At 39.7% G+C, this 27,635-nt stretch overlaps 1 protein-coding gene across 1 annotated transcript; it reads left to right on the plus strand.

Moving 5' to 3' along the window:
- The first annotated feature begins 1,163 nt into the window (after nucleotides 1–1,163).
- Nucleotides 1,164–24,252, plus strand: LOC137027425 (uncharacterized). The gene is made up of 8 exons (XM_067395609.1): nucleotides 1,164–1,203; nucleotides 3,085–3,126; nucleotides 9,786–10,187; nucleotides 10,402–10,575; nucleotides 11,131–11,403; nucleotides 12,315–12,356; nucleotides 15,963–16,082; nucleotides 24,146–24,252. Exons 3-8 carry the CDS (start codon nucleotides 10,067–10,069, stop codon nucleotides 24,250–24,252), a joined length of 837 nt encoding a protein of 278 aa, XP_067251710.1. The 5' UTR covers nucleotides 1,164–1,203; nucleotides 3,085–3,126; nucleotides 9,786–10,066.
- The last annotated feature ends 3,383 nt before the right edge of the window (nucleotides 24,253–27,635 follow it).

Here is a 27,635-nt window from a genome sequence, read left to right on the forward strand (position 1 = left end):
CGTGACCTTTCCGGGCAAGATGCGCTAAACTGCTGTCGAATCACAACACAGGAACCGCTGGCACAATCAGAACTCGTTACGTATTTCTGAAGGAGGGACTTCATAGAACAAGGAAGTCATCAGCCCGTTTTTATGACAGTGGAAACAGCGGTATACAGATAAGTAAATTATGTGAAAAATACTGTGTTTTTTTACACGCGAAACATGAACACATGTTATATTGCACACTATTAACACAATCAAAGCTTCAAAAAAACACGAAAAACGGGACCTTTAAGAAAAATATTTTTAAGTGCAATTTAAAAATTGAGGTAAACCTTGGCTGAAATGTTTGCCTGAACTCTCATAAAAAAAAGTTATCAAAGCTGTCACTGGAGCATACTAGGCCTGTTGCGATAGTCGATATATCGACTTATCGCATAATATATGGACATGACCTCGATAGGGGTTTGATGAGATCTCGCAAGATTAAAATGTGACGAGATTTCTCGTTGAGGCGAAAAGTAGTCTCGTGATATTGCCATTACAGAGTGTTAGGATGATTAGGAAAGAATATTACATTACGCCTCCACTGTCGTTTTGCTTTGTATTTAAATAAAAAACATTAAATTCAGTCGGATAACGGTCGCCGCCATTCCATATTTACAGAGTATGCGCAATCGCGAAAGTGAAAGTAAACGTGAGCGCGCATTCAAATAATATGCGATTTCAATACCCCGCATTTTCAAAGCGGCTCCCTGATGAATACAAATATCTCTCAATATGAAAGCTATTTTAGGCTGGGCAGTGTAGTTGTAACCATCTCAGCTCTGTATCAAAGAAAAATTTGGTCTTATTTGCACTTTGAATATTGAGAGAGGGCAATTATGGTTGCACTTATTGTAAAGTGTTACCATGAAAACGAATAACAGTTTTCTCTTAATCTTATTAAGCACAAACAGTAAGGTTTCATTTGTTAACATTAGTTAATTAGTTAGGTCTACAGATTAACTAAACGAAAGTGGTTATTTGTGGCTCACTCCAAAGATCTAGAAAAGAAAACAGACATTCTGCTTGTTTTCGTTATTTAAGTGTCTTTTGTAATGTATGAATGATGTCTTGCTTTTACCTGTATGACCATAAATTAGTCAGTCAATATAATTTTGTTGTGTTTTTGTACAGCTTCTCCTGATGCATGGCAAACTACTTCTACTTCAGTGACAGGTGCGTTATCTGATCTAATCTCTTTAATCTGTCAGTGTTCATTTTCAAAATACTTTAAAGTACAAGGACAAGAGTCAATATAATTTTTGATGTGTTTTTGTAAATCGGAAATCGGAATCGGCAGGGATGGCAGGGATACTCACACAATTATTGGTAACAGTTTACAATAAGGTTACATTGTTACATTAGTAACATAACATAACAACATAACAATAACATAACAACATAAGAATGAGTTATGAGTTAACCCTCTGGAGTCTGAGGCTGATTTGGGGCCTGGAGAAGTTTTGACATGCTCTGACATTTGTGCTTTTTTCAGTTCTTCATAGACATATTAATGGAAAAAGTGTCATTACACTGTATTCAGCACAAACTAGGCTACAATAATATGTGAGGAACATGTATGTACATGTTTGTGTTTTTGAAGGAATAACATTTATGCGTGGTTATTGAAAAAACAAAAAACTTAAGTCACTGAAATAAGGCCAAATAAAGTATAGTAAATCTGTGTTCACAAGACTTTTGGGTATTGGAGGTTGTAGACTAGAATTTTTGCTTCAGAATTATGTAAAAATTATGCTGCCTACTCCTTCATATAAAACAATATATTCATTTAGTTTTTGTAAGACACTTTTTGCCAAGAAACACAGTATGCGAGGAGGCGTGAATCACCACTGAAAATGGGCCATTCTCACCTGAGAAGACAAAAGAATTGGATAGTAATGAGCTGAAATGACTTGCATATTAATGAGGCATTTCAGTCAGGTAGGCTGTGAAAAAAAACCTTCTGTGATGTCTCAAGCTCATTATGATATATGAAACATACAGAAAAATATTATTACAATATAAAGTAATGGTTTTATATTATACTTTAAAATATAATGTATTTCTGTGATGCAAAGAGTCTGAATATAGGCTTTTAGTTTAAAAGCATGCACATTTGGAGAAATATTGGATTCTCATATGCTTATGTCAATTTTCTATACAGAGGAGTTATTTTTATTTAATATTCACTGTCATTACTATGAGCGCTGGTGTTTTCAATTCATCCTTGAAGTCGGAGGGCGCTCTGTGCATTTTTAGTCCACAAATTCATCTAAAAGAAGAAGAGGCTATTCCATGAATGGAGTTTCCAATTCATACAGCAGCAGGAGGGCACTAAAGAAACAAAAACTCATCTAAAATTCATCCATAGAAGAAACGTAAACAGGAACTAACTGTATGTCTTCTAGAGATCGCTAACCATGACTTTTACATCCAGATAAACACTTTTCAAGACAATAAATACACGATTGAGATGATGAATGCATGTATTGCCTCTAAATTTGCGTCTGAATAGCGCTGGCTCCGTGGGCGTGGCCGCATTAGCGGATAATGAGCTGAATCACAGTCTTCTGACATGGCTCTCTTTTCATACAGATTACATAAACACAGAAGGTTTGTTTTCGATTTGACTTACATGATTTAAAACCTGACATCTTAACGTTTTTTAGACATAAGTTTAATTTTTCTGTGATTAGTATTCACTAAGTTACAGTTCATTTTCTGAGAATTATCAGATTGGATTTCGTTCAGAGGGAGAGGAGAGATCACGCATCATGTTAGTTTTCTTTATTTTACAAAAAGCACAACATTTTGTTTTTACTTTGAGTGTATATAAATAAAAGAAGACATTCTATAGTTTCAATTGATATATTACTTATGTCTCTATGACAAAAAATGACGGAGTATTTGAAGTCTGTTTTGCTGCAATGTGAAAAAAAACCTGCAAAACGCGCCGGCGCGTTTTTAGACCTCAGAGTGTTAAGAGCTATACACTTTGCACTTACACTTAAAGTACAAGAATATCAGTCAATATAGTTTTGTTATGTTTTTGTACAGCTTCTCCTGATGCATGGCAAACTACTTCTACTTCAGTGACAGGTGCGTTATCTGATCTAATCTCTTTAATCTGTCAGTGTTCATTTCCAAAATACTTTAAAGTGCAAGGACAAGAGTCAATATAATTTTTGTACTCATTCACCAGTTAGTGGTACAACAGTTTACCCTTCAATGGCATCATCTACTGACTTTTAATATATACATTTTACTGTCACCCATTTTTTTTTTTTTTTTTAAGAAAAATATTTTAAGCACAATTTAAAAATTGAGGAAAACCTTGGCTGAAATGTTTGCCTGAACTCTCAGAAAAAAGATATCAAAGCTGTCACTGGAGCGTACTAGGCCTGTTGTGATAGTCGATATATCGACTTATCGCACAATATATGGACATGACCTCGATAGGGTTGTGATGAGATCTCGCGAGATTAAAATGTGACAAGATTTCTCGTCGAGGTGAAAAGTAGTCTCGTGATATTGCCATGACAGAGTGTTAGGATGATTAGAAAAGAATATTACATTACGCATCCACTGTAGTTTTGCTTTGTATTTAAAAAAAAATTATTTAATTCAGTCGGATAACGGTCGTTGCCGCTCCATGTTTACAGAGTACGCACGATCGCGAAAGTAAACGCGAGCGCGCATTCAAATAATATGCGATTTCAATACCCCGCATTTTCAAAGCGGCTCCCTGATGAATACAAATATCTCTCAATATGAAAGCTATTTTAGGCTGGGCAGTGTAGTTGTAACCATCTCTTTGCTCTGTATCAAAGAATAATTTGGTCTTATTTGCACTTTGAATATTGAGAGAGTGCGATTATGGTTGCACTTATTGTAAAGTGTTACCATGAAAACGAATAACAGTTTTCTCTTGATCTTATTAAGCGCAAACAGTAAGTTAATAAATGAGACCATATTGTAAAGTGTTACTAATTTTATTTATACTGTTTTTATTTTTTATGATCAGTTTGTTGAAAGGAGTTCAGTTAGGAGGTCAAAAGTTGTAGAAGCTCATAAATCATATACAGCAAGGTCTGAAGAGACTGAAATCATACAGAAGAGAAGTCAGTCAGTTGAGTTAATGTCAAAACCTTTTACAATACTTGAGTATTGTTGTCTTTTACTGCATATGATAATTCATACTCAGAAAGTAGAACTGAAATGACATTCATTACTAGATGATTAGTTAAAACATTTCAAATGCACCTGCAGAATATTTTTCTAGTCATATATTTTGCCATTGAGGATTTCTTAAAAATAGTGTGTAAAAATCTTGTCTTGTCTCATTCTCTTGAACTCAATCTCGAGTCTCGTCTCGTCATTTGGACAGAATCTTGTTATAAAAGATAATTGTAGGCCTATTGGCTAAGACAGCAAATACACTCTTTGTTTTTTTAATAAATAAAATGTTGTACGTATTATTATTAAGTAGGCTACATGCACAATTTTTAAAAAAAATAACGTTATTAACCATTATTTTTTCTAATCAAACTGGTTTCGGAACGTTTATAATGCAGAAGGAACGCTGGAACAGAAATGTTAAACTACCGATTCTGCTCGGAGTGGAACGATTTAATTTTTTTTTTTCATTTTTAAGCCCTGTTTAATACATTGAATTATATGTACATGTGAACTCGTGAAATTGCTCATCATGTTTACACTTTCTTTAATACACAGAGCTGACATCGACAGACGGAAAAATGCACCATAGTCGTTATAGTGTTTTCCTGACAACTTCGTCTCTGCGTCTAGTGCATGCTCACAGCTAGGACTCGTCTCGAGCGTCAGTCTCGAGCGTCTAGGCAGTCTCGAGCGTCTAGCTCGTTTTCATAGAGAACGCGTTTTTGCGTTCCACTGCGCCATTTTTCCATGGAAACGTGTTTGTTTCTTGCACTCACGTCTTTCGCAGTATCTCGTGCATGACGCAGCGCTCAAGTTAAAAGAAGTTTTTCAAACATGCCTCTAGAAAAACAGATACCTCAACAGGCCATATCTGACAATAGCGCCGTGCAGCATTACTTTACTGAGAAAATAAGGTCAGGGAAAAACCTGTAGATGGAAATCTCCATATAAGGGCCTTTTGTGCATTTGTAAGTGTTTTTTTTTTTCTCTACTTCTTATTTTGCAGTTTTTGTTAGCAAAGGTTATTTATTATTTATTCAACATTATTATTTTTTTGACACTTCAATTCCAGTATCTATATATTCTTAAAGAGTCAAGTTCATGGTCATTTGAAAGTGTGTAGGCCAACTTGCATTATTATGCTGTTATATTATGATTATACAGTATATTCAGTGGCTTAAAATTGTCTTTAAATGACAATAATATCATTTCGCAATTATTTCTGGGGCAATATATCGCACAGCAAAAAGTAGTTCCCAGACAGACCGTCGGACAGACCGACGAATAGGAATCTCGCTAGAGAGGCCAATCTACTTCGAGTGTAACTAAAACGAGCCAATGCACATTGGCATGCAATCATATGCATCAGCTGCTCGCCTCGCAGCGCGGGTATATAATGAGCAACAGGTGCGTTGCATCTTCAGCTTTTCGCTTCGGAGCCGAACGGTGTTTGTTCCTGTTCTCTGCAAGCGAGTGTCTGCTAGAAGACGAGTCAAGCTTTTTTGTTGAACTTCTCTTTTTTTCCGAGTGCGGGCGAACAGCACAGCAGCGGGGTCGAAGTCCTCTCTTTTTCTGTTTTTGTTTCGTTTGCCGTTTTTGAGCAAATAGCTGTTTGACAGCGTCAGAAGGCTGTTCTCACGGCCGGTACGGTGCGCTTTTGAGCGCTGAAAAGCCGTTTTTACGGCTGGTAAGAGTGAGCGCCTTCAAAGAGAGAGAAAGCACACGACAGGCTGCACACAATCCCTGTCTGTGTTGCGGTGGCCGTTCCCCTGCGTGCTTCAGCACTTCTAAAAGAGTAAAGTCCCTGAAAGAGCTTACACAAGTAGATTCGCGTCTTTTTAAAGACGACATCCTACTTGTGTTTCTGGATGCGGTCGTTCCTGTCCTCACTGACGGCCACGATCACCGTTTCACATGTCTGGGCGCGTGCTGAAGTGATGTTCGTGGGTGTTCATGTTTTCATATGAGAACATGATCACGTCGACACGCCGGTCGTGACTCTTCTTTCTCCGGGAAGCTTGAGTCCCCTCTGTTGTTGGCCAGCTGCCGCTTGTGTGTAAAAGCACAGCCGCGGGTCTGCCCGACACTCTGGGAGACCGTGGAGATCAACGAGAGCAAACCTCTCGCTCCTCTGCGTGTCGTGTGCCGCCGAGCTGCCGGGTTGCAGCGCGGGTTGTCACGGCAACCCAGCGCTCGCTCGGCGCTCTAGATGCGCGGTTCCCTTGCGTAATCTTCATTGTAGCGCCCTCTCTGGTGCACCAGAAGAGGTCTACTTTTCTGATATTGTCACGGTTCACAGATACATTGTTTCCTTCTTGTCGCGTGCTCTGTGTTGTGACAGCTGTGGGTGTGTTTGTGCTTGTGTGTGTGAGTGTGTTTGTGGGCGTGTCCAGGCCATGCGGCTCATCAGTGGATCCAGCTGCCGCTCATCATCTCATCACCTGCTACTCATTCTCTCACCCTATATATACTCATCTCATTCTCATCTCCATTGTCAGATCGTTGTTTGGTGTCCTGTGTCGTGATTGTTTTCGTCTGTTCCTGACCGGAGTTCCTGTTCATCTCGTCTTCAGTTCCAGTTGGTTGTCTACGTTGTTCGTTCTATGTCTGGACCTTGGAATTAATCTTCACGTCACTTCTCGTCACTATCATTCACCTTCAACGGATCATCTCAGTCCCTGCGTCACTGGAAGCCTGCACCATTATTGACTGTTTGTGTCTCTCTGTTTCTATTGGAATAAATCTTCATAACTTGCAATTGCTTCCTGTGATTCATCATGACAGATATGGCAGTTATCTGAGTTTACAGCCATGCTTTCCTGGGTCTTCCAGATGTGCATGGAAAACTTGGCAGTATGGGGGTATATTGGTGCCATAAATATGGAATGCCAAAGGTGCCAGAATCTGCATAAGTTTTTCCTCTCTCACTACCCTCTTGGATGGGGTGGCTGTACACAGACCACACCCACCCTGCATGTGAGGCCAAGGCACTCTTTTTGCATGAGGGTAGTTCTGTGCTGGGGTTGAGCTGCGCTTGTTGACTAATCGTGATCAAAGTCACGGCGCAGGCCCTCAGCCAGACGATGTCCACCTCAGTGGTCCAGAAGTGCCCCCTGGCTTACCTTGTGAGGTGTGAGAGGTTGTCAAGCTAAATGCTTTCTCAATGCTCCCATCTTACGAGGTGGCCTTTTCGGTGACACTGTCGAGGACTGAGCCCAGCGGTTCTCCTCAGTTAGTAGCGGATCGGGGAGCTTCCCATGACAAACCATTGAGTTCCTCTTGGGCCGCCCCTCAGTCTGCTCGTCGTCAAGGGTGTCGTCCCCTGCAAGAAACTCCGGCCCAGCAGGCTCTGCTGTATCCATTGCGGGGAGATGACGCCTCCCGTCTCTGCAGCTGTTTAACTGGTTGGTGAGAATCACCCCTGAGACGGGCGACCCAGAGATGGGTGGGGCTGCTCTTCCACCCCTGGAGGAGGGCCAGGTGGTAAATCCTTTTATTGGGTTTGTTTCTGTTCCACCACTGACCCAAGAGGCAGCGGTACCCAAATTTAAAAGAGCAGTTCCTCCATTTCCAGGTCTGAAGAGGGTTTGGAGAGCAGTGGGAGGTGAAAAACCTCACCACTCTCATCCCCCTCTTCTGTCGCCAGCGGACAGCAGCGAGCAGCGGGCAGCCAAAGCCTCGACTGCTCCCTCTGTCCATCCGTGGAGCCAGGTAAGTGTTGCCTAGCACACTGTGACGCCACTTCGGGCCGCCTCACAAAGAGAGCCCCCCGAGCCGCGTCCCTGTGTTCCACCTCGCTGTCTTGCTGCGGGTACACCGGTGGTCCTTTTGGTCCTGCTTGTACGGTCTCTGCGAGCCGGGTTAGCGCTCCCCAGTCCGTCTCGCTGGCTCCTTCGGACCATTAGGGTCGGCTTTGCGATTCAGTTTGCCCGGCTTCCCCCCCAAGTTCAGGGACGTCCTCTTCACTACAGTGAAAGATGCCGATGCCCCTGTCCTGCGTGCGGAGATCGCAGTCCTACTGGCGAAGGACGCGATAGAGCCGGTCCCTCCAGCCGATTTGAGGTCGGGGTTCTACAGCCCCTACCTCATTGTACCCAAGAAAAGCGGCGGGTTACGACCGATCTTGCACCTGCGAGTTTTGAATCGGAGCCTCCACAAGCTACCATTCAGAATGCTCACGCAGAAACGCATTTTCGAGTGCATCCGTCCCCGAGATTGGTTTGCAGCGATTGACCTGAAGGACGCGTACTTCCATGTTTCAATTCTTCCGCGACACAGGCCATTCCTGAGATTCGTGTTCGAAAGTCGAGCATATCAGTACAAGTCCTACCCTTCGGGCTGGCCCTGTCTCCCCGCATCTTCACGAAAGTCGTGGAGGGAGCCGTGGTTCCCATGAGAGAACAGGGTGTTCGCATTCTCAACTATCTCGACGACTGGCTCATTCTAGCACAGTCCCGGGATCAGTTGTGCAAACACAGGGATTTGGTGCTCAGACACCTCAGCCTGTCTATGGGTTCATAGCGAGCAGATTTAAATGCTTGTGTATGTGGTATGTCCATACCCATGCAACACATTAGTATTACACAAATCTTTAATAGTTCTTCTTCAAAAACTCAACCAGTTAATCTGCTTGGTCATAAAAGCCCAGACAAGGGGGTGTGTTCTCACCTGGAAATACAAAATCTTCATTGGCCCCATCATTCCTAAGAGGTTGGACTTTGACCAGAGGTTAAAAGCCAGTGAAAAATGCCACTCCCTCTCCTTCCTTGCTTTTTGGACGACTCAACAGAACCCTCTTTGCCGCAGGCCTCTCCAGGCCAAGGCCTGTAGGCCTATGCCTGCCAGCCTCGGCCTACAACCTAGCCATGTGCTCATCACCCAACATAGAAAAGACTGGCAGCAACTTCAGACAAAAACCTCAAGATTTATCCTCAACCAAGTATCGTACATTTTAACACTAAACAGCAATTTAGTATTGATTTGTAAAACTTACCTTTGTCAGCAAAGTTGTTTTTATTACTGAAGAAACTGATGATTCTTTTCCAGACTGCCTTTGACTTTTTCCTATAGCTCTAGTAACAGTACCTCTTCTGGTTCAACTCTAGTATCATTACTCATTCTGACCTACGTATGTGTGTGACCTTCGTTGTATGTTATTTGTTTGTCAGTTTAGTTATGTGTTTGTGAGTTAGTTAATAAAGACCGTGCACAATACCTGTTTGGTTCTGACTCCGTCTGCTAACACATTGCCTCTTAAGTGATTTAGATCCTGACTGCATGTTCTAAGTAGCACGGTACAATAAGAATGTTACTTTTCCATTACCTGGAAATGAACAATTCTTAGAATTAATAAACAATCAACACTGAGTGTTCCCTGGACAACAGGTTAATTGATTGTAATAATAAGATTAATGTAGCTATATCCAGTTAATCTGATTAACAGATTTACATATTCATAATTAATCGTAATTAATAATCATATTGAGTTATGAATTATTATTAATATTTCACCTTTGAGTTAATTTGCTACATATAGAATGTGTTGCCTTTTACAGTGTCTGATTTCATTTTCCATTCAGACACCAGCTCCTTCCTAATCTACAACGAGGACCACAACAAATGTGTGATAGTTGTGAGTGCTACTGTGGTACAGGTGGCACCATGTGATATATCATCTACGGCACAGCAGTTCAGATGGATTTCCTCTTCACGAATCATCAGCCTCTCTTTTAGTCTCTGCTTGGGAGCCAAGAAGATTGAAAACTGGGACAGAATTATCCTTCTGCCCTGTAATGAACTCAGCCCAGTGCAAACCTGGGAATGTAAAGATGAGACCTTGTTTGGGTTGAAAGGACATCCAATGCACCTGAACCATGGAAATTCTTACGAGCAAAGTTTGACGTTGTATACAGGAACAGGTTCTTGGAGTCGCTGGTTGATTTATGGGACCAAAGAAAATTTGTGTTCTCGTGGATATCAAGGTATAACTAAAATTCACCTAACAGTTAGGAAATGTGGACACTTTTTAAGACTTGTAACATGCTATGTTATGAATTTCCTTGTATGATGTTACCATTTGTTAAACTAGGTGAAAAACTTCAGTTTCCTTATTGTCATTTTAGTTGTTTAGATCAAATTCTTAAACCATTTTAAATCAAACTTAAACCCCTAATGTAATTGTTTTATGTTCTGCAGAGATGGCAAGTATAGGTGGTAATTCACTTGGGAAACCATGCCATTTCCCCTTTAAGTATTATGGCAAGTGGTATGCTGAATGCACTGTGGATGGCAGGGAAGATGGTTTGCTGTGGTGTTCCACAGAAAAAGATTACGACACGGACGAAAAGTGGGGCTTCTGCCCCACAAAACGTAAGACAACTATTCACTATTCACTACAGAAACATCGCTATTTTAATGACCATGTATAGCAGTGTATAGCATTCATAACATGAATACACAGCAGAATCTGCAAAGCATCACAAGACAAGAGACAGCGTTAAATAAACTTTTAGTGTGGATGCGAAACCTGTGCGAATGAGTAAAATTATAGCCAGTGCCGAAATTCAGGACTTAACAGACATTGTTATGGAGTGAATGAGACGAGTGAGGAGGCAGGTGTGTTTCAATTTGGTGTATCGATATACTGCAGAAAAGGAGAATTGGATCTGTTTCAGATATTTCAGTAACAATATATATATATTTAAATATCTATATTGTTGACAACACTATATGAGTGGTGTGTGGTGGTGGTGGTGTGTGTGTTAACCTCATGTATAAAGTGTGTGTGTGTGTGTTTGTGTGTGTGTGTGTGTGTGTGTGTGTGTAATAATATATATCTTTAAATATTTATATTTCTTACAGTTTCATCTTGACTGTCAGTTTGAAAACCAAAAAGTTAATAATAAGCATGATTGTGTGTTTCAGATGCCCCAGTGCCCAACATCACAGTGTTCAGGCAGATGCAGGACAGAGAGCATGTAATGGTGATGTGTTCATTTGGCAGGAGGTTCATTGAGAGCTCTTTCCAGCTGTCATTGAAGGGTGAATACAACTACACACTGAAGAACCCTCTGCTCTCTTCAAATGAAAAGTGTGTGTTTGATGTGAAAGTGAGATCACCTGTTTCCTTCACCTGTGTGCACAAGATTAATCATGCGGTGAACCAGCAGAGTGAGACCTACACCTACAGCCCATCTGGTAAAACATACTATAACTATACTGTAAAAGTATTTTAATTCTAACGCTCTGTTTTTCTGGCACGTTGGATTTTGACTCCTCATTGTCAATGTAATCTAAACACTTTTAAAATATTATGTTTTTGTCATGTCCTGTGGAGTGATTAATGAGGTTTCCCAGTAATGGTTTAATGGCAATAATACAGTGGTATACTAATACATGCTCATTATTTCATTTAAATTAATTAATTAATTAAATTAATTAATCCGCGACCATGGTGTGCTGTAGTCCGTTTATAGACTACTGTTAGCTTTTTATATCTGACCACTTTATTTAGGCTTCAAAATGTATTTATGTTGATTTAACTTGTAAAGTGAAGTCCCGTCTCTTCACCTGCACAAAACAAACCCCGGCACAGAAGATAGCAGCATAGTTTTTCTTGTTAGTAAACCTCTGTACTCGATGTTTGTGCAACCTCCACAAACACAATAATTTACCATTACGATGATAAATAGAATACAAACACTACCGAAAACACAATGATTCACGGCCGCTGTTGCTAAATACCAATATATTCTGCACTGAATCAACACAGAGCTCTGCGAACATCTCCCTGTAGTGACGTAAAAGGACGCGACGCTGAGAAAAAAAAAGCATTTTTTACAGAGACCATCACTTTATCTACTAAATTAATGCCCTTATGTCTCGCAAAACATTTTTAAACCCTGTAGTACCTTTTTATATAGTATTTTTGTACAAGGTTATATATTCATCTCGAAAAAAATGTTAAACCTGCAGTATGCACTTTAAAAACCACACATTATTTGTTGTTTGTCACATGTAGTAGGACCATTTTTGTGCCGTGGGTAATAGGAGGATGTTCCACCCAACTGCCATTTAATGTTCATGTTTTTTTCTCTGTTTTACTGAAGCTCAATCCACCGATATGAGCACACCATATTACCAGACACAGAGTAAGTCAGCATATTTGCACGGTTGTATTGATGCTTTTTGATAATTTTGGTTATTGATTTTTTTTTTTTTTTTTAATGAAGGTATGTATAATTTCTTTCTTATTAGTTGACATTTAGTTAAGAAATTTAATTTGACAAATTGTACTACTTTTTTACAGTTTAGTGGTCATAAAAACAGCTCTTCAAAATTGTAAAAATAAATCGAAATACAACTATGTCTAAATCTTACAGAAACACAAACACCCAACATGAGGGGTTTGAGCTTCTATTAGGTATACATGTATGCAAATATGTATTACAAGACACACAGAGAGTAAATCAGTGGATTTACAGTTTTGTATTAATGTATTATTTTAGATATTAAAGTAACAGCGTGCTTATTTATTTATTTCAGTTTGAAATGAACATTACTACCCCTATGGAAGTAAATTAATGCCAAATGTTTTTGAAATGAAAAGCTTGTTGAATTGCTCTAAATGAAAAAAAATATGCATTACATTAGCTGTACTTGCATTTAGATGCACTGTATTTTTAAGGCTTGCATTTTTATGGGATGAAATTCAACACAGTCGTATATTTAAGCTGTGAATATTTCAATTAAAAATATTTCACACATTTTCATTATTAAAAATTAAATAATTCATATTCACATTTCAAATTTCACTTCCAAGATATTAATTCTGTTTAAAAATACAACCTATACAATTCGACTAGAAATTTTCAGTCCATTTTATTTCACTTTACAAATTCGCTTCCACAAATTCAGTGGCTCAAATTCGGCAGAAAATTCAACATTTCACATCCGGGAACTGCAGGAAGAGCAGTAGAGTGCCGATGCATCATCTCTATCTGCTGTTAGTCTTCTTCACCAGCAGGTGTCGCTAGCGGCTGTTTAGGAAGACCAAAGCAACGCTAGTAAGTCATCATTCATTCATAAAAACGGATTTACAGAAATGGAGCAAGTGGTAAGTGAATGTGTGATGATTATCAGGGCCAGTATAAATGCAGAAAAGCTGATAAAGACACAAAAGCTGCATTTATGTTTAATTCAGTGTATTTACGCTTACTTTCCCTGTGTAGCTACAGCTTTCTCTCCAGTGAACAAGATAACGTTATTGCCCGATGCTGGTGTACAGATCAAACGTTAAATCTGAGATATACATATATTTCTCTCTGTTGATAAGTTTCCTTAACTTTATATCGCAGCGCGGTGTTGTAATAATAGGGTTTCCCTCATCCGTCATAGGATTCCCCTGCCATCAGGACAAAAACTCTTAACACAGCTTAATGGACTCGTACAGTGATATAAAAGACCAAACTCGCACCTCATTTGTGATGTAGGTTAGACTATATAGGCTCCAAGAAAGCAGATACTGGCATTAAGTTGATTTGACGCTGAACGTTTGATTATGATATTCGAAAATTTAGGGACCGTCTCTAAAGTTACGACATTTGGTATTCACGTTTCTACCTTCTACCAAAATCTTGTAGACACACATGCGCATATACATATTCAAACACACCTCACTCAAAGCACATGCATATATACTATTTCTTTTTTTTTTTTTTTTTTACATGTTCATCACACAATTTTTTTTACTTTGTTCATTTTTTATTTTACCTGATCATAGATTATCCTGCTTATACAAATTTTAAATAAAATTTAGAAATAAAATTAACTAAGTAGAACTAATTGTGTGATGAATGTGTAAAAAAAAGGAAAAGTATATGTGCATGTACTTTGAGTTGAGTGTGTTTGAATGTGTGTGTGTGTGTGTGAGAGAGAGAGAGAGAGAGAGAGAGAGAGAGAAGGGTGCATCACTCTTCGACCTGGCACCTATAGATGAACACTTCACAGGTAGTTTTGGTGATTGTAAATCATTCTCATCAAATGTTATTGAGCTTCTAATTATCCAATACAGTAGTGAAATACATAGCAATCTTTACATATTACTTGACAGTTTATTTGGAAACACTTTACAGTAAGGTTCATAATGTATTAACTAATGTGAACTATCCATGAGCAACACATTTGTTGTTGTATTTGTTCATCTTTGTTAACGTTAATAAAAATACAGCAGTTCATTGTTCATGTTACTTCACTATGCATTAACTAAAGTTGAGAAATACAACTCTTGATTTTAATAATGTATTAGTAAATGCTGGAATTAACATTAACAAAGATTAGTAAGTGCTGTAGAAGTGCAGTTCATTGTTCGTTCATATCAACTATTTAATATAAAGTGTTACCTTTTATTTTAATAAACATCAATAATCTAAAAGGTTTGCATTATACCTGACACCTAGATAAACACTTTAGAGTTGGTTTTGTGACTAAGTCATTCTCTTTAAATGCTATTGAAGGTAGAAACGTGAATACAGAATGTCGTAACTTTAGAGACGGTCCCTAAATTTGCGAATATTATAATCAAACGTTCAGCGTCAAATCAACTTAATGCCAGTATCTGCTTTCTTGGAGCCTATATAGTCTAACCTACATCACAAATGAGGTGCGAGTTTGGTCTTTTATATCACTGTACGAGTCCATTAAGCTGTGTTAAGAGTTTTTGTCCTGATGGCAGGGGAATCCTATGACGGATGAGGGAAACCCTATTATTACAACACTGCGCTGCGATATAAAGTTAAGGAAACTTATCAACAGAGAGAAATATATGTATATCTCAGATTTAACGTTTGATCTGTACACCAGCATCGGGCAATAACGTTATCTTGTTCACTGGAGAGAAAGCTGTAGCTACACAGGGAAAGTAAGCGTAAATACACTGAATTAAACATAAATGCAGCTTTTGTGTCTTTATCAGCTTTTCTGCATTTATACTGGCCCTGATAATCATCACACATTCACTTACCACTTGCTCCATTTCTGTAAATCCGTTTTTATGAATGAATGATGACTTACTAGCGTTGCTTTGGTCTTCCTAAACAGCCGCTAGCGACACCTGCTGGTGAAGAAGACTAACAGCAGATAGAGATGATGCATCGGCACTCTACTGCTCTTCCTGCAGTTCCCGGATGTGAAATGTTGAATTTTCTGCCGAATTTGAGCCACTGAATTTGTGGAAGCGAATTTGTAAAGCGAAATAAAATGGACTGAAAATTGCTAGTCGAATTTTATAGGTTGTATTTTTAAACAGAATGAATATTTTGGAAGTGAAATCTAAAAGGTGAATATGAATTATTGAATTTTTAATAATGAAAATGTGTGTGAAATATTTTTAATTGAAATATTCACAGCCTAAATATACGACCATGTTGAATTTCAGCCCATAAAAATGCAAGCCTTAAAAATACAGTGCATCTAAATGCAAGTACAGCTAATGTAATGCATATTTTTTTTCAAATAGTGCAATTCAACAAGCTTTTTATTTCAAAAACATTTGGCATTATTTTACTTCCATATACCCCCATATATGCCACATCAAAGGCATGTCTAATTTATTTCTTTTTGGTTATTAGTGTTTCTAAATTACAGTGATACCTACACAACACAGTCAATCAGGTTAATGTGCCCCTTATCTTTCAAAACCTATGAGTGTAACTATATATTTTTCTCTGTACATACATGTTGATTGTGTTTGCTTTCAGATTTTGCTGCAGAACATCATAAGAAAGGAGTGTCTATATTCTTCATCTGCTTTTCCTCCTTCATTGCTGTTGGTCTCGTCATCATGACTGTGGCACTGATCATCAGGAGAAAAGCTAAAAGTGTGTGTATGTATTTCACCCAATCAACTGGGTGTCTAATATTCACTTGCATATATAAAACTATATTAATGTTATAGCTTTTAGTTTTAAATGAAGGGGGGAATGCTGTACTGTACTGTATAAAAGCTCTAAAGAATAAGCAAACAGATCTCAAAAGAGCTGAAGTAACACCTAGGCCCTGTTTCCACCAGGTTTAAAATGTGTTTTGGTTGAATTGATCACAAGTGGAAGACGTTAAATACAGGTGTAAATGGGGTGTAAAACGTTTTGACCACTTCCAGAGGTAGGGCTGTTGCAATTAAGGAATTTACCTTACGGTATTTTTGAGTGGCTCAATAGCGCGATATACGGTATTACCGCCATATATATATACATATATAAAACAAGGTCATATGCAATAATAAAACTAAATGGAGCACTGAAACAGGAAGTGAAGTAAAAAGAGAATGTCAAAATAAGGATCTACAGAACATAAACATAAATAAGATCGTAGGGCTATTGTTGTATGTATAATAGTTAGTTCCTATCCTCAAATCTGACTAAACAAGAGACTTTCTGCTGATAATTATAAATATTATTTCACGAGTATAAGCAGAACTAACGTCACTCAGCTCTGCGTTTAATTTTTTTAACTGCCTATTTTGGGGCATCATTATAAATGCGCCGATTCAGGGTGTTCGGCCCCTTTAATTCTCGTGCTCCATGCCCCAAGAGCTCGCGCTTGCCTTAAACAACATAAGAAAAAGTTCACACAGCTAATATAACCCTCAAAATGGATCTTTACCAAGTGTTCGTCATGCAACATGTCTAATAGTATTTATTTGAATGTTTACATTTGATTCTGAATGAGTTTGATAGTGCTCCGTGGCTAACGATACACTGTTGGAGAGATTTATAAAGAATGAAGTTGTGCTTATGAATTATACAGACTGCAAGTGTTTAAAAATGAAAACAGCGACCGCTCTCTTGTCTCCGTGAATACAGTAAGAAACGATGGTAACTTTAACCACATTTAACAGTACATTAGCAACAATCATGGTCATGGGCATATGCAAATATTGGGGGCGTACATATTAATGATCCCAACTGTTATGTAACAGTCGGTGTTATGTTGAGATTCGCCTGTTCTTCGGAGGTCTTTTAAACAAATGAGATTTACATAAGAAGGAGGAAACAACAGAGTTTGAGACTCACTGTATGTCATTTCCATGTACTGAACTCTTATTATTTAACTATGCCGAGGTAAATAAAATTTTTGAATCTAGGGCACCTTTAAACCGTTCATTCTACTACACGTTCAAAAACACTGATCCATTCAAAGAGAGATTTAAATCATTTTAACGTTGAGCGCCACTTTATAAGGCTCAGCTGAGTAAAGCGTCGATGCTAAGGCAGAGATTTTGCTATCCTTGGACACGAGTCATGACAACCTTTTTCATGAATATATGTCTTGGCTCTCTCTGTTGAGGCTTGTTTAGTGCAAATCACCATCACACATTATGTTATCATTATTAACTTACTTAATATTTAGTACACATATATAAATTTTTAAACGAGAAGGACATAATCTTTCAAAAAATAGAAAACATGCAAATATCGCAGTTGGTGCAGTTTTTGCAGTCCTCTGTGGTTGGCTCGTCAAAAGCGCAGTATTACGATATTGTGGTTATCGCGACAGCCCTATCCAGAGGTAGTCGAAAACGAATGTGTTCGAACAGCCACTAAAGACCTAACGCGTAAACATTATGGGAAGTGCACTAGCCAGGCAGGATTTACTTTGTCAGCTGAAGACCCATGTTTGGTTTGAAGACAAAAAACTTACCAATCACAATGTTCGGCTGGTCTTGCAGGTGTCAGAGAGGAAACAAAAGCTGCTGCTCTCCATATGTTTTTCAGTCATCTCCAGACGCGTTCATATGTAAATTGCGTGGGCTTATTTTGTCCTTTAGATCGAAATATCTGAAAAAGCCCCTACATTTACCTGCCCATAGACCCTCCCCTTGAAGAAATCAGGACAGAAGTTGTTGAAAGTGGACAAAAGAGATGGATTAAAACACCAGGTGTGAACGAGTATGTGTTTCCCTTGTCCACTTGTGATCCAATCGACCAAAACATTCTTAATACCAGGTGGAAACAGCGCCCAAGACCCCACCTGCTCGTGTGACTTGAATATTTAATGCATTGTGAGTTTATTACAGGTTTATTTAGCTGTGTTTTGACTAGGGATGTCCAGATCCGATGATCCCGTGAATTTGTATAAGCAGGATAATCTATGATCAGGTAAAATAAAAAATGAACAAAGTAAAAAAAATTGTGTGATGAACATGTAAAAAAAAAAAAAAAAAAGAAATTCCCGTGATCGGAAATCGGGCCCGATCATGTGGTTTCAGACTCGATCGGAATCGGACATTACCTCCCGATCAGGACTCGGATATATATGTATTAGGCGTGCAACGGTTCTAGGTAAAAAATCGAACCATACGGTTTTCCACTTACGGACCGCACTTGCACTGCAGTCCATCTCGAATGACGACGCATCTATTGGTTAATATGGTTTGTTTAAAATAGCAACGTGGAAAACAGACAGAGTTCAGATAATGTATGTTTCAGTCGATAGATGCACAAAACGTTACAACAACGATAATCAGAAAGCGTGGACAAAACAGTCACTCTTTGTAAACTGTTAACTGCGAGTGCCGTCTGCTCTAATATCCAGTCATTTACACCGTCATCTTAAGTGAACGTATATTAGTCGAGAAAGACAACGCATGTGGAACAGTATATGTACTGAATCGTGCATGTCTTAAATGGAAAACAACTATTCCTGCTGCCTGTATTTAATGTTAAATCAATCAACAAATAACAAAGAAATCACTCACTGCTCTTGACTGAATCGTTTTTGTAACTTCAATAATGATTAATCTTTATTTATTTTATACAGTAAATAATGTGCAGTGATATTTTATATTTGATTACTATTTGAAAACTGTTAGATACCTGAAAAACCTGAAAAGCACTGTCCCTGGATCTGTTTTTTCGCTCTTCTTTATTCTTTTTTATGTAGGCTATTGAGTATTAGATCGGGACTCGGTATCGGCAGATACTCAAAATCAAATGACTCGGACTCGGACTCGAGGGCAAAAAAACGTGATCTGGACATCCCTAGTTTTGACACATTTATGCTGCTGTACACACCACAGTTAACCCTCTGGAGTCTGAGGCTGATTTGGGGCCTGGAGAAGTTTTGACATGCTCTGACATTTGTGCTTTTTTCAGTTCTTCATAGACATATTAATGGAAAAAGTGTCATTACACTGTATTCAGCACAAACTAGGCTACAATAATATGTGAGGAACATGTATGTACATGTTTGTGTTTTTGAAGGAATAACATTTATGCGTGGTTATTGAAAAAACAAAAAACTTAAGTCACTGAAATAAGGCCAAATAAAGTATAGTAAATCTGTGTTCACAAGACTTTTGGGTATTGGAGGTTGTAGACTAGAATTTTTGCTTCAGAATTATGTAAAAATTATGCTGCCTACTCCTTCATATAAAACAATATATTCATTTAGTTTTTGTAAGACACTTTTTGCCAAGAAACACAGTATGCGAGGAGGCGTGAATCACCACTGAAAATGGGCCATTCTCACCTGAGAAGACAAAAGAATTGGATAGTAATGAGCTGAAATGACTTGCATATTAATGAGGCATTTCAGTCAGGTAGGCTGTGAAAAAAAACCTTCTGTGATGTCTCAAGCTCATTATGATATATGAAACATACAGAAAAATATTATTACAATATAAAGTAATGGTTTTATATTATACTTTAAAATATAATGTATTTCTGTGATGCAAAGAGTCTGAATATAGGCTTTTAGTTTAAAAGCATGCACATTTGGAGAAATATTGGATTCTCATATGCTTATGTCAATTTTCTATACAGAGGAGTTATTTTTATTTAATATTCACTGTCATTACTATGAGCGCTGGTGTTTTCAATTCATCCTTGAAGTCGGAGGGCGCTCTGTGCATTTTTAGTCCACAAATTCATCTAAAAGAAGAAGAGGCTATTCCATGAATGGAGTTTCCAATTCATACAGCAGCAGGAGGGCACTAAAGAAACAAAAACTCATCTAAAATTCATCCATAGAAGAAACGTAAACAGGAACTAACTGTATGTCTTCTAGAGATCGCTAACCATGACTTTTACATCCAGATAAACACTTTTCAAGACAATAAATACACGATTGAGATGATGAATGCATGTATTGCCTCTAAATTTGCGTCTGAATAGCGCTGGCTCCGTGGGCGTGGCCGCATTAGCGGATAATGAGCTGAATCACAGTCTTCTGACATGGCTCTCTTTTCATACAGATTACATAAACACAGAAGGTTTGTTTTCGATTTGACTTACATGATTTAAAACCTGACATCTTAACGTTTTTTAGACATAAGTTTAATTTTTCTGTGATTAGTATTCACTAAGTTACAGTTCATTTTCTGAGAATTATCAGATTGGATTTCGTTCAGAGGGAGAGGAGAGATCACGCATCATGTTAGTTTTCTTTATTTTACAAAAAGCACAACATTTTGTTTTTACTTTGAGTGTATATAAATAAAAGAAGACATTCTATAGTTTCAATTGATATATTACTTATGTCTCTATGACAAAAAATGACGGAGTATTTGAAGTCTGTTTTGCTGCAATGTGAAAAAAAAACTGCAAAACGCGCCGGCGCGTTTTTAGACCTCAGAGTGTTAACACTCTTAAACTGCTCCATCAAATCAGAAAAAAATCAGCAGAATGCATTTGTTTCCACAGGTTCAGTGATTGCTGGGACAGATAATACTATACTGATATATGAGAACAGGTCAGAGTTTCTGAAGAGGAAAGAAGAGGCAACCGATCAATTAATCAATTTAGACTGAACCAATAATTTTCTGCATGCTGAACAGTAAAACCCTTTCAACATAAAAGTAAAATGGCTATTATATTCATTTTATCAATATCGACATCTTATTTTAATCATGTTCAAAAGTGAAGGTTACTTTTACTAAATTACAATTAAAAACCATGAATTAAATCTCTATTCTCTACTGCTGTACAATTACACATTTCACTAGCTTTTTATTACTCTGGTTTACTTTTGAAGTTCTGTATTGCAAATATTTGTGGCATTTAGCTTTTTTTCTTATTTGTAATGGAGCTTTTCCACTGCATGGTATGGCTCGGTACAGCACCACTGTACAATACCTCTCTTCCTGGTCAAGGTTCCAAGTAGGCATGTGACGGTATCAAATTTTCATGTTGCAATAATTGCTGAAGCTTTTATTCGGTATTATCGCGATATTGAAATAAGTTGCAAAAAAAGTGTTGTCATAGTATAACAGCTTTAAGAACTCTTTTTCTTATACCAAAAAGAACATTTAAATACAATAATGCAGTACACAAATTATAAAGTAAAATGTTTCACACAGATTAAAGTGAAAAAGAATTATAAAGAACAACAGGTAACGCTATATAAGGTCTCATAACGTTAGTTAATGCATTAACTAAGATTAAGAATGAGCAATAGCTACATTTGTTACAGAGGGTATTATTTTTTTGTTAATATTAGTTAAAAAATACAACTGATCATTATTAGTTTTAGGTCCATTAAATAATTACAACTTTTTATTTTAGTAATGTTAATAAACATTAAAAAAATAACATTAACTAAGATTATGCTATTTTAAATGGCAATAAATGCTATAATAAAAGTATTTTTCATTGTCAGTTTGGTAATAATGAATTAACATGTTAACTAATGAAGCCTTAAGGTACACGGGGCAACTTTTTGAGCAATGTTGCCGGGCAATGTTGCCGAGCAACGTTGCTTGGGCACTTTCCCACTGAGAATGAGCAACAAATATATATCTGGATACGTTAGATCGGTCGTGGGCAATTTTTTGAGATCCTCTAATCAGAATGTTAGCAGCCGATCACGTGGCCGGTTCGGAGATTTCAGAAAAAATTCAAACAAGATGGCGGCCCCTCAGCGGCGGCCCCTCAGCGGCAGTGAAGCAGAGAAAAGGAGTGTGAACTTTTATCTTTTTACGCTAGTAAGTTGTCATGCGTCAACCCAAAACAGGGAATTTACCTCATATATTGCTTAAAATACCAACAACTGTCCGAAAGTAATGTGTGTATGCTGTAATAAAGCTATTGAATGATTTCAGTTAAATACTAAAAAGACGGGATTTTTCAACGTCTGTTGTAGCGTAGGCTGTAGGGCGTTTGACATTTCAATAGCTTTTGATGCGATCGACGCGGGTTTGAATCCGCCTTTTGCCGAACTCGCTCTTCTCCCTTTTCCTGTCACAAATCAGATCGGAAAGGCATTTATTTTTAATAAAAATTAAGAAAATATTTGAAAAGTTAAAACAAAGTGCCTAACAAGTGTTTATAATAAAGTATTTATTGAGTTGGCAATAGATTTGCTCCTCTCTGATTAGTTGCTGCCAACTGTCTGTTGCCCTAATTAGTTGCCTTGTGTCAACATTGCTCAAAAAGTTGCCCCGTGTATCATCACCTTTAGGTCATCAAGTGTTACTGAACAATAAACAGAAATTTTTCAATCATTAGGGCATGCTGTACGCCATATTAAAATATAAAATTGTTTAAGTTTGAAAATAAATAACCTAATAAGTCTTTAAGTATTAAGTATTTGGTGTTGTGATGAACAACATTGCGAATACAAAAAAAATGGCTGTTTGAAGCATTTTAAAAACTTCACTAGTGCAGCTGCTTTGTTTACAGGGTTTCCGGGGTAACCGATGCATTCTGCTGTTCCATCAGTGCCCTCTGCTGTCAGAGAGTGAACGTGCACTTTCATTCAGCGCGTTCCTGTGCTTCTCAGGCATGTTAGGTTTGTTTACATAGTGCGCGTGCCTCCTTGACACTGCATACCGCAGTGTTGTGCATTTTATATGGTTGATGGGTAAAGTATTCTTAAAATGTAATATAAAAATGTTAATAATTCATGATAAATAATTATTTACTGTATTTTGAGGTGCCCACGGTAACAATATCATGTACATTCATTATCGTGATATATCGTATTACCGAATATCGGCATATGTTTAGTTCCAAGCCATATTGATTAGGGGTCGACCACCAATTATCGGCCTGGCTAATTATCGGCACTGATATTCAGCATTTTTATGGTTATCAGTATCGGTCATTTTCAAAACCGATTTGCTGATTAAATAATTTAATTTTGAGATGCACTATTTGGCTCTGATTTTTTTACCCGTGTGTAAAAAAAACACATAATTTACTTATCTGTATACCACTGTTTCCACTGTCATAAAAACGGGCTGATGACTTACTTGTTCTATGAAGTCCCTCCTTCAGAAATACGTAACGATTTCTGATTGTGCCAGTGGTTCCTGTGTTTGATTCGACAGCAGCTCTTAGCGCATCTTGCCCGGAAAGGTCACGCCTCTTACCATAACGTGGAGATGCATGCGCATGTCTTTAATTTTACCCTATCAATTTGAGCCGGAATCAGACCCAGTGATTGGAATGCGGGATGAAAATAACAGCGTTTTGACGACATGGCGACAAACACACTCTACAAACGCAACTCTTGTGTATTCCTGTGGGCAGAGGTTAGTCAAAAAACTGTTTTAGTGACGTCATTAAAGAAGGAAGTAGAGGGATGTAGTCCAAACTGGCCGTTCGATGTAGGCGACTTCTGTTCAATAAAATATCTCGCTTGGCATTGAACTTTGAGCTTTAAAATTTTACAGATTTTATTTATACTCTAACAACAACATTACACACTAACTAAAGTTTGAAACATGGGATCACGAAGAACGGGACCTTTTAATTTCGACATTTTCATTTTTACGCATTTGCATCAATGGATTTGAAACACTAGACACCAAACCAACTAGATTTAATTAGTCAGCAACAGCCACCACAGTATAATTTGTTCGCACAACTTATTTAAATGACTTGCTTTAAACGACCATTGCCCACAACTTGAAAAAAGAAAATGGCTGTATCGTGGTCAGCAGACAAAGTGCCAGACTCGTTGGTAGCCGAGGAGCGGATCCACGGCAAGAGGCAGCGCAACTATAACAATCAGTCTATAATCCCAGCCACTTTGAAGTGCTACTAAACTGCAGTGGAAAAGCAAACCGAGCCAAAATAAAGCAAGCTGAGCCGAGTCATAACACACAGTGGAAAATATAAGTGGGTGCAAAATCAATAAATACATTTTTTGGCTACTATGCATTTCACATAAATTCATATTTTATGTTCTTATGTGTGTCTTTAAATATTTATATTTTACATGCTTTCTACTAGATATAATATTACTACAAATACTACTACAAATGAATAAAAAAAACTTTCTTGTCACTTGCATTTTTGATTGTGATGCACAATAAAAAAAATCAAGATACTGCCAAATACCGAAATTATCATTATTTGTACAGCCAGCGTTTTGTTACTTTCGTTAAGAAACAAAGTGTCATCCTTCAAATTCTGTCCACGAAATCATGAAGTTTAAACAGAAAATGCCATTTTGACGTGCTTTGATGTGGGGTGACAGATCACTGTACAGGCGCCTCAGTTCAACCGGCAGCGCGAGCGCGGAGCGCAAGTGAATGTGTTCATCTCTTCCTCCTTAATACTAGTTACAGAATAAACATGAAAGAACATCTGAAGGTATGTTGCAAGATTCAGTACAACTTACTGAAACGGTCATATCTCATGTAATCGCTCATTCAGTGTTTCAACGGTGGAAAGACATCAATGAAAGCGTCCGTATTCAACAATATGTCATGATGCATTTACCTCAGAAAAGCTTAATATATGCACTGTATTAGCCAATATATTCATTATTTTACTTAATCTTTTAGTGATATCCTGATTAGGCTATTTAATGTATGTTTAAATAAATCGTCTCGGTTACGTATGTAACCCTCGTTCCCTGAAGGAGGGAACGGAGACGTACGTCCCGTCGCCACAGTTTCTGTACCCTCGCTGTAGTGCGGACACCAGTTGTCTCCTCAGCGAAAAACAGAGTGCGATTGCATCTGATCCTATTTATATACACCTGTCGGGGGCGGTGCGCATTATGCAAATATCGCACGCCAATTCCATTGGCTTGTTTTAGTTTACACGAAGATGATAGGGCTCTCTAAGCGATATCCCGATTCGTCGGTCACTACTGACGTACGTCTCCATTCCCTCCTTCAGGGAACGAGGGTTACATACGTAACCGAGACTATTTATTTAAACATACATTAAATAGCCTAATCATACATTAAATAGCCTAACCCCTTCACCGCCAGCCGGTGCTATGGGCGGCTGAGCTTGCGCTGGGCACCACAGTTACGAAACCCCTTCCAGTGCCCAGCGCAAGCTCAGCCGCCCATAGCACCGGCTGGTGGTGAAGGGGGCGAGCTTACACCGAGAGAGTCTACTGCTGTCTAACCAATACCCACTAAGTAAACTAGACTACACTGGGGAAGCGAACCCGTAAGGGACGCTGCGGAGACCACTACCTACCCAATGGGGGAGGAGTTTACGTGGGAAATACACATATGGACTGGCCCGGGGGGCAGTACACATATGGAGTCCCTGGGATGGCTCCTCCTGGTAGGGGGAGACTCATCTGACAGGTGACAGCAGAGCTGGCTCTGCTAAGGGAAAGACACGGACTCCGCCCGTAGGGAGTTTTAAACCGTGGATAATTACACATATGGAACCGCTCACGTAGAGGAGTCACGACATATGGGCCCCAGCCAACAGACAGCGTCAGCGACGGATGTAGGCCTGGCATCAGACACTCCGCAATGTCTGAGCCGAAGGGGGAGGCGGAGGAACTCGACAGGGTTCTCCAAGCGAGGAACACGACTGGAGTGAAAGTATGCACGTATCCGGCCAGTGGCGGGAATGGCATTGCAAGCCGACACTTAGAGCGGGTACAACACGTCTACCGACTAGTGGATGCGAGTACACGTGAGGATACCGGCTCTACACGTAGGCTATAAAACCTAGCGAACGTGTTAGGTGTCGCCCAGCCCGCAGCTCTACAGATATCTGCCAGCGAGGCGCCATGAGCCAGCGCCCAGGAAGAGGCCACCCCTCTGGTGGAGTGGGCTCTCAACCCGAGCGGGCAAGGCACGCCCTGGGATTCGTACGCCAAGGCGATGGCATCCACTATCCAGTGGGACATCCTCTGCTTGGAGACAGCCTTTCCCTTCTGCTGGCCTCCGTAACAGATGAAGAGCTGATCTGAGGTCCTGAAGCTTCGCGTTCTATCCACGTAAACGCGCAGAGCGCGGACGGGACAGAGCAAGCTAGGGCTGGGTCTGCCTCCTCCGAGGGCAGCGCTTGCAGGTTCACTACCTGATCTCTGAAGGGAGTGGTAGGAACCTTGGGCACGTATCCAGGCCGGGGTCTCAGGATAACGTGAGAATCACCGGGCCCGAATTCTAGGCACGTTTCATCGACCGAAAATGCATGCAGATCCCCTACCCTCTTCAGGGAAGCCAATGCAACCAGAAGAACCGTCTTAAGAGACATTAGTTTCAGGTCGACTGATTGCAAAGGCTCAAAGGGATGACCCCGGAGAGCTGTGAGAACCAGGGTCAAATCCCAAGAGGGTACGGAGGAAGGGCGAGGAGGATTTAGTCTCCTCGCCCCCCTCAGGAATCTGACGATCAGATCGTGTTTCCCCAGGGACTTACCCTCAACTGTGTGGTGATGTGCAGCGATAGCAGCGACATACACCTTCAGGGTGGAGGGAGACAGCCTTCGCTCCAACCCTTCTTGCAGGAAGGAAAGCACGGATCTGACCGAACATGATCGGGGGTCCTCTCGGCGAGAGGCGTACCATTCGACGAACAGGTTCCACTTCAACGCGTAGAGACTCCTAGTGGAAGGAGCTCTAGCGGAGGTGATGGTGTCTACGACCGCTTGCGGGAGATCACTCAGAACCTCCGCATCCCGTCCAGGGACCACACGTGGAGGTTCCACAGATCGGGACGCGGGTGCCACAGGGTGCCCCGTCTCTGAGTCAGGAGGTCCTTCCTCAGAGGAATCGGCCAGGGAGGGGCTGTCGCGAGGAGAATGTGGTCTGAGAACCAGGTCCGAGTGGGCCAGTACGGAGCCACTAACAGAACCTGCTCCCCGTCCTCCCTGACCTTGCACAGGAGTTGTGCGAGAAGGCTCACTGGGGGAAACGCATATTTGCGCAGACCCGGGGGCCAGCTGTGTGCCAGGGCATCCGTGCAGAGCGTGCCGCCGGTCAGGGAATAAAACCACTGGCAGTGGGCAGTTTCCGGGGAGGCAAACAGGTCTACCTGGGCCTCGCCGAAATGCTGCCAAATCAGCTGGACCGCCTGGGGGTGGAGCCGCCACTCGCCCGCAAGTGGAGGCTGCCGTGACAGCTCGTCGGCTGCACGGTTGAGCACACCTGGGACATGAGTGGCCCGAAGGGACCTCAGATACTTCTGACTCCACAACAAGAGATGGCGCGCGAGTTGTGAC

This window comes from Chanodichthys erythropterus, chromosome 9 (genome assembly GCF_024489055.1).
Source record: "Chanodichthys erythropterus isolate Z2021 chromosome 9, ASM2448905v1, whole genome shotgun sequence".
NCBI classification, from domain to species: domain Eukaryota; kingdom Metazoa; phylum Chordata; class Actinopteri; order Cypriniformes; family Xenocyprididae; genus Chanodichthys; species Chanodichthys erythropterus.

What these genes read in the sequence shown, in the direction of transcription:
- LOC137027425 (XM_067395609.1), top strand. Translation starts at nt 10,067, where the DNA reads ATGCACCTGAACCATGGAAATTCTTACGAGCAAAGTTTGACGTTGTAT. An exon ending in CTACACCTACAGCCCATCTG is followed by an intron (nt 11,404 to 12,314) that starts GTAAAACATACT and finishes GTTTTACTGAAG; the next exon opens with CTCAATCCACCGATATGAGC. An exon ending in ACCATATTACCAGACACAGA is followed by an intron (nt 12,357 to 15,962) that starts GTAAGTCAGCAT and finishes GTTTGCTTTCAG; the next exon opens with ATTTTGCTGCAGAACATCAT.